The 13,202-nt window shown below is 44.2% G+C and overlaps 1 protein-coding gene across 8 annotated transcripts in view; it reads left to right on the forward strand.

The window, feature by feature from the left end:
* Positions 1-13,202, forward strand: part of AOPEP (aminopeptidase O (putative)) — a 422,219-nt gene that overhangs the window by 309,022 nt on the left and 99,995 nt on the right. For all 8 annotated transcript variants that reach the window (XM_059889131.1, XM_059889130.1, XM_059889129.1 and 5 more), the window contains 1 exon segment: positions 1,952-2,012. In XM_059889131.1, coding sequence (XP_059745114.1) covers positions 1,952-2,012 — 61 coding nt within the window.

The raw sequence follows: 13,202 nt of genomic DNA on the forward strand, positions 1-13,202 counted from the left end.
TGAGAGTCCCTTGGACAGCAAGGAGATCAAACCAGTCAATCCTAAAGGAAATCAACCCTGAATATTCATTGGAAGGACTGATGCTGAAGTTGAAGCTCCAATTGCCACCTGATATGGAAAGACCCTGATGCTGGGAAAGATTGCAGTCAAAAGAAGGGAATGACAGAGGATGAGATGGTTGGATGACATCACTAACTCAATGGACTCATATGAGTTTGAGCAAACTCTGGGAGATAGTGAAGGTTCATGGGGTTTCAAAGAGTCAGACACAATTTGGCAACTGAACAAATTGTTGTACAAGGGAAAACCAAGACACATTAGTGACTTGTTTGTCAGTGAAGAAGAAAAGGAAGGACAAGATCAGTCAACCCTGTCTTCCCTAAGCCACCTAGGCCCACTTTTGCCTCCCTTCTCACTACGTCCAGACTACAGCAGAACGGTACAGGTGTGAGGGGAGCACTTGGCCTTCAGCACCTTTACTGATGCAGACAGCACTGTATCTTTCCACAACCTCTTTACAATTCCAAAGGGTCGGAGGAGGGGATATTTCATATATGTAATGGAGTATATAATACATAAAATTTTAAAAGATACAGACCTTAATGACTTGGGAATGTCTTACTGGGCAAGGTGATTATTAACTTAAAAAGGAATAATTTTTATTGAGTCAACAATGAAATGTGTTTTCATTCATTCAGATAAAAAGTATCTATGGGGATACTTATGCCACAACTGTTTTAAGTGCAGGGTTAAGAGAAGTGAGTAAAACAGACACCGACCCTGGTCTCAGAGAGCTTTGATCTAGTAAGGAAACATTTACAAGTCAAGTAACAAAATCAATTGCAGTCTCAGACTGTGACAGAATACTGTGCCACAGAAGACAGGGCCTGTGTGGGTGTGACGTACGCAGCCTGGAAGAGGATTCCAAGAAGGCCTCTGTGGCTGGAGAGATTGGGCATAAGCAGGAGTTATCTCAAAGCCAGGGAGGAATTGCTTAAACTTCAATAAGACAGGAAGATATGACCTAAAGTTTGTGGACCCTAAACATATTGTACCTTTAAAGGAGTATTTAAATCAGCAGGCATGAGACCAAAAGATTTCAGCTGACTTTGGATCAAACAAGCAATCATAACATTTCAAATAAAGTGGAATGAAGACATGCTTGAAAACAGGCATCAGAAGCCACGTGTGCTCCATGGCTCTGAGCCTCCTTGGGTTCCAATGATGAATTGTATCATTTTTGCTTGCTGTCACCCATCGTCACCATGAAGTTGGCATTTCATTTTGATGTACTCATTGCTGCGAGGTTCAGATTTCACGTTACTCCACCTCTCTCCAGGAAGCAGCCACGCCTGACATGTCCCATGAACATGCCCTCTCCTCCCTGCATAGGCACTCCCAACGAAGACTTCCTCTCAAGGCATCAGGGACCTCCTGTGGGGCCACTTTGATTCTTAGATCTCATCGTGTGCACTCCTGTGGACTTGAGAGACGCTCTACTGAATATGACCATGCCCCCTCCTCACTTTAACCTGAGACATCACTGCACTTTCTCCAAATTTCTCTGAAAGAACAATGCTGCGATGTGCCCTGATAGATAGAACCATTCTGTGTATTAATAATAAGTGCGCTGTAACTTTAAAAATTTTATTGATTGGTTTATTTTTGGCTGTGCTGGGTCTTCACTGCTGGGCTCAGGCCTTCTCTATACGTGCGATGAGGGGGACTACGCTTTGTTTTGGAGCACGGGCTTCAGTTTTCGTAGCACACAGGCTCAGTAGTTGTGGTGCATGGGCTTAGTTGCTCTGAAGCATGTGGAATCGTCCCAGACCAGGGACTGAACCCATGTCCCCTGCTTTGGCAGGTGGATTTCTACCCACTGTGCCACCAGGCAAGTCCACTCTGTAACTTTTTAATCCTTTACTTTTTCGTTGTCGTTTTATTTTTAAAGGCCGGAGCTGTCTGTTGGAAACATCTTCCGAGACTGGCTGGAGAGTTCTGGAATTCCACAGGTGAGCTTCAGATAACCGCCTCATCAGACTCTGTGGAGAACAGTAAGGCTTATCGCTTAGTGTATCAATCATGACAGTGGGTTTTTTTTTTTTCCAATATCTTTATACAAGTAAGCGGGCTTCCCTGATAGCTCAGTTGGTAAAGAATCCACCTGCAATGCACGAGACCCCAGTTCAATTCCTGAGTTTGGAAGATCCCCTGGAGGAGGGATAGGTTACCCATCCCAATATTCATGGACTTCCTTGGTGGCTCAGATGGTAAAGAATCTCCCTGCAATCCGAGAGACCTGGGTTTGATCCCTGGGTTGGGAAGAACCCCTGGAGGAGGGCCTGGCAACCCACTCCTGTGTTCTTGCCTGGAGAATCCCCATGGACTGAGGGGCCTGGTGGGCTACAGTCCATGGGGTTGCAAAGAGTCAGACCTGACTGAGGGACTAAACACGTGTAAAAGTAACCAGCTCACTGAGCTGCAGTGTCCCCGAGTCAGGAAGATGATGTCTCCCACGCTGTTCAGCCTGCCGTGGTGGAGTGTGCCTCGGGCCTCTGCCCATAGTGACTGTGGTGTGAGAGGTGGACATTCTGGCTGACTCTGAACTGAGTGTTCAGTGAGGTCCTCCAAAGCGTGACGCACACTTTGGGCAGCGTCACCAGGCAGCAATCCAGCGCCGCCAGCGTCTCGAGCTCTGCTCTGTGGACGCAGCCAGACAGCGAACTGGCCTGCCTGTCACTCTCCTCTGACCCAGCATACCCATAGTTTCCCTCTCATCGGCCCATGCAGCTGCCCTCGGCTTTCTCCTCTACTTCTGCATCTCTGCCTCCAGCTGCTCTTCTCATCTGAAGGAGCCGTTCAGACTCATTTCTCTGTCTTGGGGACCAGGATCTACCTCTCCTTCAGGTTTATTTCTCTGCTCCCCCTTTCAGCCCATAGCGATTCTGAGGGAGACATTCCCAGGCGACCCTCACTGCGTAGCAATCACCTGGCCTAAAGCCTCCTCCCCCCTGCTCTCTCCCTGGGTCTTGTGCTTCCGAGAGCCTCAAGGGCCGCCCCGAGCTAGAGCCTGGGCCCTGCCTGGAAGCACCTGGTCAAAGGACCCGGTGGGCCTGGAACTCTTCCAACCTCCAGAGCAGCTGCAGACCCGTCACAGTGGGCCTGAGTGTCTGGGAGTGGACCCCACGGTGGGGAGAAAGTCAGCCCGGGCCGCCGGCAAGCAGCGCTGTTAGCCTGCTCGTTTCTGGTTTCATGACTGGTTATACGAGCTTCCCCTTGGGAGTGTCTGAATGTCAATGAATGTCTGTGAACCATGAAATTAAGGAACAGGAGGGGCTGTTCTCCATTACCTTTTCATCCCTCACCTCTCGTCTTTGTCCTGTTCTGCCACACATGGGGCAACGTCGGCCACCAGCCACCAGCAGCTCATTCCTAAGGAAGGACGCACTGCCTTCGGTTCAGGAATGCGTGTCACCTGTTAAAACTTATTTGTTTGCCCCAGGCCTTCTGGGAGCAAAAAAGAATAAAATGCTGTGTCCTAAACACGCAGAACAAAGTGAATGGTTACCTGGTCTTGGGAGGCAGTGCTTTCAACTCGTGTATGTTACGTATAATGAGCTCCTGTGATTTCTAAGACGGCGGCTTCCAAACCAGGCCACTATCTGAGTACAAAAATCCCGGGGAACAAAGTTAAGGTTTGTCTGATCCCAAATAGCCACACCCTGCTCTTCTTGTTTTCGAAGAGGGTGAGGGGTGGGTATCCCCCCCAAAGCCGGATGCCTGGAGTTCCCAGGCTGGGCTGTTGCAAGGCTCCCAGACATTCTTAGGGGGGCCTGAAAGCTGGGAAAAGTTGGGAGCTCAAAGAGCAAAATCCTGCATTTCCTGGCCCAGAACAACAAGGCGGCTGTGTTCAGCAGTTAGCCCCAAGGGAAGAGAAAAGAAAGAGTCCTTAATCGAGTGCCCAGAAGCAGGCGCATCCGACTTGTGCCATCGCACTGGGGCTGACCTGCTCACTCCCAGGAGGTTCTGTAATTTCCCTTGAAGAAGAAGAGGCTTTGCCACCGGCTTTTGCTTTTCATTAAAAGGGGGAGGGGTCTATGGAAAGGAAAGATTTGCCTCTGAGCCGTACGTTTTTTCCAAAGGTCTAGTTGCATTAGTGACAGCTTATAGCATAGACAAGAATCTCCGCTGTAAACTGACGAAACCTGCTGTCAAAACACAGCCAGGTGCAATGAGGCCAACCCGGCTATAAATTGTCTTTAAGACCCAACTGGTATTTCCTTGGGTGCTTAACTGTTCAGTAAAAACAACAGCGTCAGACAGAAAAGACCCTGATTTAGTGCACATCTTTACATTGGTGAATGATCAGACGGCATCTTTTCATCTCTTCACCCATTTTCTGCCATTATTTATGTGGCTAATGGTGATTTACCTACTCACAGCCCTTTCCGCACTCCTTGAGAGTTCCCTCTCGTTTCCACTTCAGTGAGACTCTGCGCCCTCTTGTTGCAGGAGCCTCACAGTGAATGGGACACCTTGTTCTTTGTCCCTATCATTATAATATAAAGTTACTGGTGTGTTTGGCCTGGAATGACAACCAGAGCATTGAAATCATTCCAATGCTCTTTGTTCTCATTAAAAATTTCTGTCTACCAGCAATTGAAGTCATTCATGACAAAAGAGTCACATTCTACTGGTGAAGTTTTCATTCCACAGGTTATAGAGGCTTTTTGTCTTCTCTAAGGAATGTTTGCCTTGGGATTGGCCTCCATTTTCCTTCTTGGCCACATTGAATGGAAATCATTTTTTTAATGTGTGGAAATAGCTTCAGCAGCTATAAAAGTAAGCGTGAACCCCCCAAAAGTAAAGGAAATTGGATACAAAATCTGTTTAAAGAAACACCCAACCCTAACCTATGGCTTTGCTAACAGACTTAAAATTGATTTTACCATTGATAATACAGATTATTTCATTTATGATGTTCTTCTGATTATAAAAGTATTACATACTGAAATATTAAGAAGTTTGTAATAAGAAAATTAAAATGGCCCAGAGATAATTCTTTAAGTCATTTATTGATTTTAATTATTTTTTATTGCACCGTGTGGCATGTGGGATCTTAGTTCCCTGACCAGGGACTGAACCCCCTACAGTTGAAGTGTAGCATCTTAGCTACTGGCCCACCAGGGAAGTCCCCGGAGTTAATTTTTTGACAGAAACCCTTTTAGTCATTTTTTTGGTCTCCCTTTTCAAAAATAAAAATAATATGTTCTCTGAAGCAAGTTCAAGCAAAACCAAAGTAAAAAAACATAAAAGCCCTTGCCCTTTTCAATCTTACTCTGCAGAGATAATATATGCCTGGTATGTTTCCTTCTATACATTTTCTGTGCTATACATTATGTAAGTGCATATCCTTTCTTAAAAACATTGGACTTTTATTAGCTAAACTTAAAAGTTTTCATTTAAAAATACATCTTAAGCAATTTCCCACATCCCTTGAAATAATTCAACGGCAGTAATTTTTAACAGCTGCATAAATTTCTAAAAAGTGGTACCATAATTTAATTTACCAGACACTCCCAACTGTTGGAATAGTATACAGTACTTCTAAGAAAGTTGCCCATTCTGCTAATTTGACAATCCTATAAATAGATTTCTATTTCTTTTCATGTCTGCCCAAAGGTCTCCTCCCACCTGCCAGAACATACGTACATATTCCAATCTTTTTAAAAACATTTATATCAAATGTAATAGAAATAACTTTTCTCCCTCCAGCCCTTCTTCTGTACTTCTGTATTTTAGTTGTCATAGAACTCTCCGACCCCTCCTTTTCTTTGATTTCCTGCCCACATTTCCTGATATCCTTATATATACACTTATTAAATTTATAATTTTATTTCCTTTCCTAGCATCTTCCTCACTTTTTCATTATATTTTGCTTGGACTAGTGCAGTAACTAACTGTTCTTTTTGCCACCAACTTGTCCCCCTCTCCATCCACCATCCACACCAATGCTAAGTGGATCTTCCCCCAAACACCGTCTACACCCCTCCTCACCAGAAACCTTTTTCCCCATTTAGAAAAAACTCTTGGGCCTGCCATTTGAAGCTGTAAACTGCCCCAAGTTACCATTTTAAACTTTATTTTCTACCACTCCTAGGCATATGCCGGATCATAATTATTAGTCTCCAAATAATTATGAGCTGAATTTTAATTTAATCTAAATTTAAATTGAAAATCTAATAATACAGTCATGGTTTGGACCAATTTAGGTTTGTAAATGAATCCAGTTTTTCAACTGTCAATTCTATGAAATCTACTTCAGACCAAGCATTTCTGATTAAAACTTAGCATCCAATTGAGACAGACTGTGAAAACACATCAGATTTAGAAGACTTAGAACGAAAAAGTGAAGGTAAAATATCTCATTAAAGGTTTTCAATATTTTTAGGTATTGAAATAATTATATTTTGGATACTTTGTAAAATAAAATATATTATTAAAATTAATTTTGGCTGCTACAACTTACTTTTTATTTGGGCAAATAGAATATTTTAATATATATATATTTATTTATTTATGGCTACTTTGGGTCTTAGTTGCAGTGCACAGGCTTCTCTCTAGTTTTGGCTTTTGAGCTCAGCTGCCCCAGTGCATGTGGGATCTTAGCTTCCAGACCAGTGATTGAACCCATGTCCTCTGCATTGAAAGGCAGATTCTTAACCACTGACCACCAGGGAAAGCCCCAGCAGTGAGAACATTTTAAATGACAAATGTGACTTGCACATATTCATACTGAATAGTGATGCTTTAAAGCTATTATCTGAATTAAAATCTGAATGCATAATAACTTAAAATCCACCACTGATGTACTTGAAATCATCTATAGTTTTGTCAGCTGTATGGCTAAAGCTGGAGCTAGTCAGTCCATAGACGCCCTTCAGTCTGGTCTGAAACCACGAATGATTATCATCCACTTTTGAGTGCTGCTCTCACCACAGTTGTTCATAAGGGTATGAACGGATTACCCTCCTCTCTTCAGTGCTTAATTTCAACTCCCAGGTGACCCACTTTCCAAGGCACCAACAAGTAACACAATGAACCAGTGAAACCCCACAGCCCTTCTATGGCTTAGGCTATTCTTTAGGGAAAAGTGCTTAGCAGCCTTAAATGACAAAGTCACAGGCAGCAGTGGCAATGATGGGGATAGAGAGGATGGGTAATGGCCAATCATATAAAGTCTCCCAGAATCAGAAACAGGCAGGACTCAAGCTCCCAGGATTTAGAACATCAGCTTATTGTGTCATCTTGGAAAATGCCTCTCCTTTCCAAACAAACACCTGCAAGTGGCCAGAGGCCACACAAGCAAATGATGGAAAACAGAAGTCTTATAGGAGAAAATCCCGCAGTCACAAAATTGTGGAAACTTGATAAGACATGATGCAAGAGACTCCATGTCATTGGAGCCATGACGTGCTTTTAGCACAGAGCAAGCCAGGTGGTTTGTTAGGGGAATAACATGTAGGCTTCTTTTAGCACAGATTATGTACTATTATCAGCATAATTTAAAGGCCTATTAGGATAGTTAATCTTAGTGGTATCTATAAAAAATTCTACATGTAACGGTCATTCAAAAAAAACAAGATTGGTTATTTTGCAAATTCCAGAGAAATTATATTTTTCAAATTATATGTGCTTTGCATGTGCAAATGTTGGTTCTTTTGTGCAATCATGATCACATTATGGTTTTTTTATATCAATAATAGCAGTTGCCATAATGTGGTGTGTGTTTTGAGCTCCTAGTAATTTTGCTGTCATTCTTGTCCAGTGGTTAGATTCACAATTTCTAAGTGACTAAATGCAGATGGTGATTACAGCCATAAAATTAAAAGATGCTTACTCCTTGGAAGGAAAGTTATGACCAACCTAGACAGCATATTAAAAAGCAGAAACATTACTTTGTCAACAAAGGTCCGTCTAGTCAAGGCTATGGTTTTTCCAGTAGTCATGTATGGATGTGAGAGTTGGACTATAAAGACAGCTAAGTGCTAAACAGTTGATGCTTTTGAACTGTGGTGTTGCAGAAGACTCTTGAGAGTCCCTTGGACTGCAAGGAGATCCAACCAGTCCATCCTAAAGGAAATCAGTCCTGGGTGTTCATTGGAAAGACGGATGTTGAAGCTGAAACTCCAATGTTTTGGCCACCTGATGCAAAGAGCTGACTCCTTTGAAAAGACCCTGATGCTGGGAAAGATTGAGGGCAGGAGGAGAAGGGGACGACAGAGGATGAGATGGTTGGATGGCATCACTGACTCAATGGACATAAGTTTGAATAAACTCCGGGAGTTGGTGATGGACAGGGAGGCCTGGAGTGCTGCAATTCATAGGGTTGCAAAGAGTCAGACACAACTGAGTGACTGAACAGAACTGAACAGAAATGTCTTGTCAGGGATCCTTGGAGATACTTCCTCTGGCCTCACTGGGGCAAGGCCTGCATTGTTGATGAGTCACCACTGTTTCACTTACTGTTCATCAAAGCTATGGCCCTTCTCACAACTCCTATATGATGCTTGGCAGTCACAGGAGATGAGGAGAGATTTTATTAAAATGTGTCCATTTTTAGCCTATTTTCTTTATTTCTGGCATCTGTGGCATCATGCTCATGTTAGTTAGTTCAGGCGCCATAACAAAATACCAGATGAGGTGGCTTAAACAACAGACATTTGGAGTCTGAAAGTCCAAGATCAAGGTGTGGGCAAGTTTGGTTTCTCCTGAGGCCTTTCTCCTTGGCTTGCCCATGGCCACCTTCTTGCTGTGTCCTCAGTGGTCTTTCTTCTGTGTATGTAGAGATCTCTATCTTAATCTCCTGTTCTTATAAGGACATCAGTCAGATTGGATGAGGTCCCACCCATGCAATTTCATTTTACCGTAATCACCTCGCAATTTCATTTTACCGTAATCACCTCTTTTTGGCTCCTACCTCCAACATAGTCACATTCTGTGGAACTAGGGGGTTAGGACTTCAATATGTGAGTTGGGAGGGGGGTACAAATTTAGCCTGTAATAATGCTGTTTCCCAACATTTCTCTGATTAGTTCTACATTTCCTGTGAATCCCTTCAAAGTGGCCAACAAAAACCACTCAAGTCAAACTTACCGTGTTTTATTCCCTTATAAATGAATATGCTTTGGGCATAATTATTTGGTCCCAAATGATTTCAGTATCCTGTCCACAAAATTTTTCAAGTCTCTGATGAAACGAGAGAAAGACATGTAGGAAGGAAAGATCTGTCCTCCCAGAGAGAAGTAGGAAACTAAAGGTCTGTCTCAGTTCAGTTCAGTTCAGTTCAGTCGCTCAGTCGTGTCCGACTCTTTGCAACCCCATGAATCGCAGCACTCGAGGCCTCCCATTGTGTATTACTACAGGTATCTGATTTGACACTATCCAAATGACTCATTTGAAAAGACCCTGATGCTTCAATCTTTATTGAAGGCGGGAGGAGAAGGAGACGACAGAGGATAAGATGGTTGGATGGCATACCAACTCAATGGACATGAGTTTGAGTAAGCTCTGGGAATTGGTGATGGGCAGGGAAGCCTGGCATGCTGCAATCCATGGGGTCGCAGAGTCGGACGCAAGTGAGCAACTGAACTGAACTGAAAATGTATTGACCTCTTCACAGCATAGGGCACCGGGAAGAAACAGGAGACATTTTCCTTTGGTGCCCCAAATGAAAGCTCCCTAGCCTTCCTTCTTTTCACTCCCTTTCAAAACCTGATTTCCAGAAAGAATTTGAATCTCATTTGCAGTAATCTAAGACTAGACACCGAGTGAATAATAGGGATTAAAAGTGTTTCCTTTCCCTTGAAAATTTCCTTTGTAACTGTATCAGACTTAGGCTTCGACAGAACTGTCAAGCAAGCATCCCAGACCAGATGCATGAGATTTGCCAGAGGAAGCTTTTTCCAGGATCTGAAATCACCCCTCCAGCTAAGTGCCTTCCTTCCCGCCCCTTCCCTTCTTTCTAGGAATATAGCCTGTATATCTGTCCTTCGTGAGGGATTGTGCATGATTCAAAGATGAGAGAAACACAGGCTTTACCCTCAGAATGCTTAATAATTCAGAAGGAAAAATAGATACACAAATAACTGATCTTCGGGAAACAGCAATATGTGGTGTAAAACTAGCTCACTTTTATTTATTTAGTTTTTGAAATTTATTGATTTAGGTAGTTTTGGCTATGCTGGGTCTTCGTTGGTGTACATGGACTTTCTCTAGTTGCGGCAAGAGAAGACTACCCTTCATTGTGGTATTTGGGCCTCTTATTGCCGTGGCTTCTCTTCTTACAGAGCACAGGCTGTAGCGGCATGGGCTCAGTGGTTGAAGCTTGCGGGATCTAGAGCTCCGGCTCTAGTTGCAACTTGCAGGCTCTAGAGCTTGGGCTCAGTAGTTGTGGCCCACTGGCTTAGTTGCTCTGCGCCCTGTGGAATCTTCCTGGACCAGGGATCTGACCGATGTCCCCTGCGTTGGCAGGTGGATTCTTATCCACTGCAGCAGCAGTGAGTGAGTGATAGTCACTCAGTCATGTCCGATTCTTTGCAACACCATGGTCTGTAGCCTGCCAGGCTCCTCTGTCCACGGAATTCTCCAGGCAAGAATACTGGAGTGAGTTGCCATTTCCTTTTCCAGGGGATCTTCCTGACCCAGGGATTGAGCACAGGTCTCCAGCATTGCAGGCAAACCCTTTACCATCTGAGTCACTGAAGAAGCCTATTATTAAGAGACATTTCTAAGTACAAAGACAGGTCAACGTAAAAAGTATCAGCAAATACATGCTTCGTCACCAGGGAAGTCCCTACCTCACTTTTAGAATTGGGAAGAAAGGGGTCATTTTGCATTTGTGGAAGAAGAAAGGACTGAGTTACCATTTGAAGTCAACCTTGAAGAACAGGTAAGGGAGAAGTCATTTTAGGCAAGGGGTGTGACATGTTCAATGTCTGGTGGTGAAAACTAAATATGCATGTTTGAGCAGCATGATGCAGAGTCAGATCTCAGTGATGGGGGCAGCGGCAGTGTTGAGTAACTAGCTTGTCACAGCACGAGTGAGGCTCAATGGATAATGCCCCAGAACAAGGGGAATGGAGGCAACTTCCCCAGTGTGAGGGGTGGAGGAAAGGCCCCCTTTCCCCGCCGACCTCCGCCTCAGGTCAGCCTCACTCTCAGCTCCCTTGCCCTGGCCTCAGCCTCTGCTGCACTCTAATCAAGGCCATAGGCACGTCCAGCTCTTTGCAACCCTGTAGCCCACCAGGCTCCTCTGTCCATGGGCTTCTCCAGGCAAGAATACTGGAGTGGGTTGTCACCATTCCACCCCCTAAAACAGATAGGTGAATGCAATTTATTGTGATAAAATATATCTGGTGAATCCGTATTGACCACCATTTGCAGCAGTGATCTTTCCCACTCCGTTTTCCTTGTTAGGAAGGAGTTTATTGTTGCCTGCTTTGCTTGGAGAACAGGATCTGAGAAGCAGATTGATCATAAGACAGGACACAGCTAGACTGCACAGGGTTGAATGTGAGAAGGAAAAGTTCACCAAAGATTTACCAGAGGCTTGTAGATAGAGTGCTAGTGACTGAGTGGCAGTAAGATATCTGGGCCGGTGGGCCAGCAGCCTTGCTAGAGAGAAAACTCCCTGGATGAAGAGCCAAGCCCTTCCCCTCCACGCAGGTATTCGGGACTCTCGTGGAGTGAAAGGAATAGTTAGAGACACTTTTGCTCCTTGGTTTTCAACTTTTGAACTTTCACGTCCAGAAGCTATTCGTTTACACGGGTACTTTTTAAAAAGGTTATTTATTTATTTTTGGCTGCACTGGTTCTTTGTTGCTGCACATGGGCTCTCTGTAGCTGCGCTGTGTGGGTTTCTTGTTGCAGTGGTCTCTCTCGTTGCAGAGCACAGGCTCTAGGGCTCCGAAGTTGCAGCACATGGGCTCTAGAGTACACAAGCTCAGTAGTTGTGGTGCACGGGCTTGGTTGCTCCATGACATGATGGATCTTAGTTCCTCACCAGGGATCAAACCGTATTCCCTGCATTGGCAGGAGGATTCTTAACCACTGAACCACCAGGGAAGTTCCAACATGGATACTTTTAGAAAGCATCATTAAATACCTTGAGGGCCAGTAGTGTCTTCCGAGAAAACACATCTATAGGTTACCCTTAAAGAAATAAGTGGGAAGGGATGTGAAACAAGCACCAGTTCATGCAGCGCAGACGATGTGCACAAATCCTGCCAAGTGACAAGGGAGAACACTGAGGAAATTGACTGAGACCAAAGCTGGCATCCTTCAGGATCTCAGACTGGATGTACATTTTTAAAGCAAACTCAGAGGAAAGTGTATGATAATGGCTTTCTTGGGTGGATAACAAACATTTGAGAACTATCTTTTTTCCTTTAAAAAGAATAGCAATTCTAAACTGGCCCAGAGGGACAGAGACATGTTTAGGAGTGACAATGTGGAGAAGAATCCTGTATTTGCTTAGTGGACTAAGGATAAACCTGCTGTTTCGCCTTTTGAACCAAAAGGTAGAGGAACCAGGAGCTACTGGCTCTGGAAAGTGTGTTTGGCTCAGTTCGGTTGATGGAGACAGTTGGTAGTGGCCCATGCACACACAGATTTTAATAAAGAGATAAGGTTGGGTATGTTCTAGAAGCATAGCTTTTCAGGCTTCGGTTGGAAGCCCTCACTTGGTCCTGTTATACTGAGACTTAGTTTGGGAATAATCCAGGAAGCTGCTTAAAACTACAAGCCCCAGACTCAGGCAACATGCACTAAATGAGGATCACATAAGAAGGTCTGGGACCAACTGATAGAACCCATAACTATGTCATCTTCTGGAGTATATTCTATGGAAATAGTTCCTCTTTGCTGAGTACAATCTGAACTCTTAGAGTCCCTCACTTTTATATTTGGCTTTGGGGTTTAGTTTATTTGTTCAACCAAAATGCCCAGCCTTGTGCTGGGCCATGAGCATACAAAAGCCAAAAGGGCACGGCCCCTGCCCACAAGCCCATGGTCTATGGGGACATTTGCAAACCAGCCATTGTTCAAGGCATGCTCAATGGGTCTCTACTGTGAGTTTGAGACCTATGAACCAGAGGTTCATGACATTGTACAGGAGGCAGTAATCAAGACCATCCCCGAGA

The sequence above is a fragment of the Bos taurus genome, chromosome 8 (genome assembly GCF_002263795.3).
Source record: "Bos taurus isolate L1 Dominette 01449 registration number 42190680 breed Hereford chromosome 8, ARS-UCD2.0, whole genome shotgun sequence".
In the NCBI taxonomy this organism is placed as follows: Eukaryota; Metazoa; Chordata; class Mammalia; order Artiodactyla; family Bovidae; genus Bos; species Bos taurus.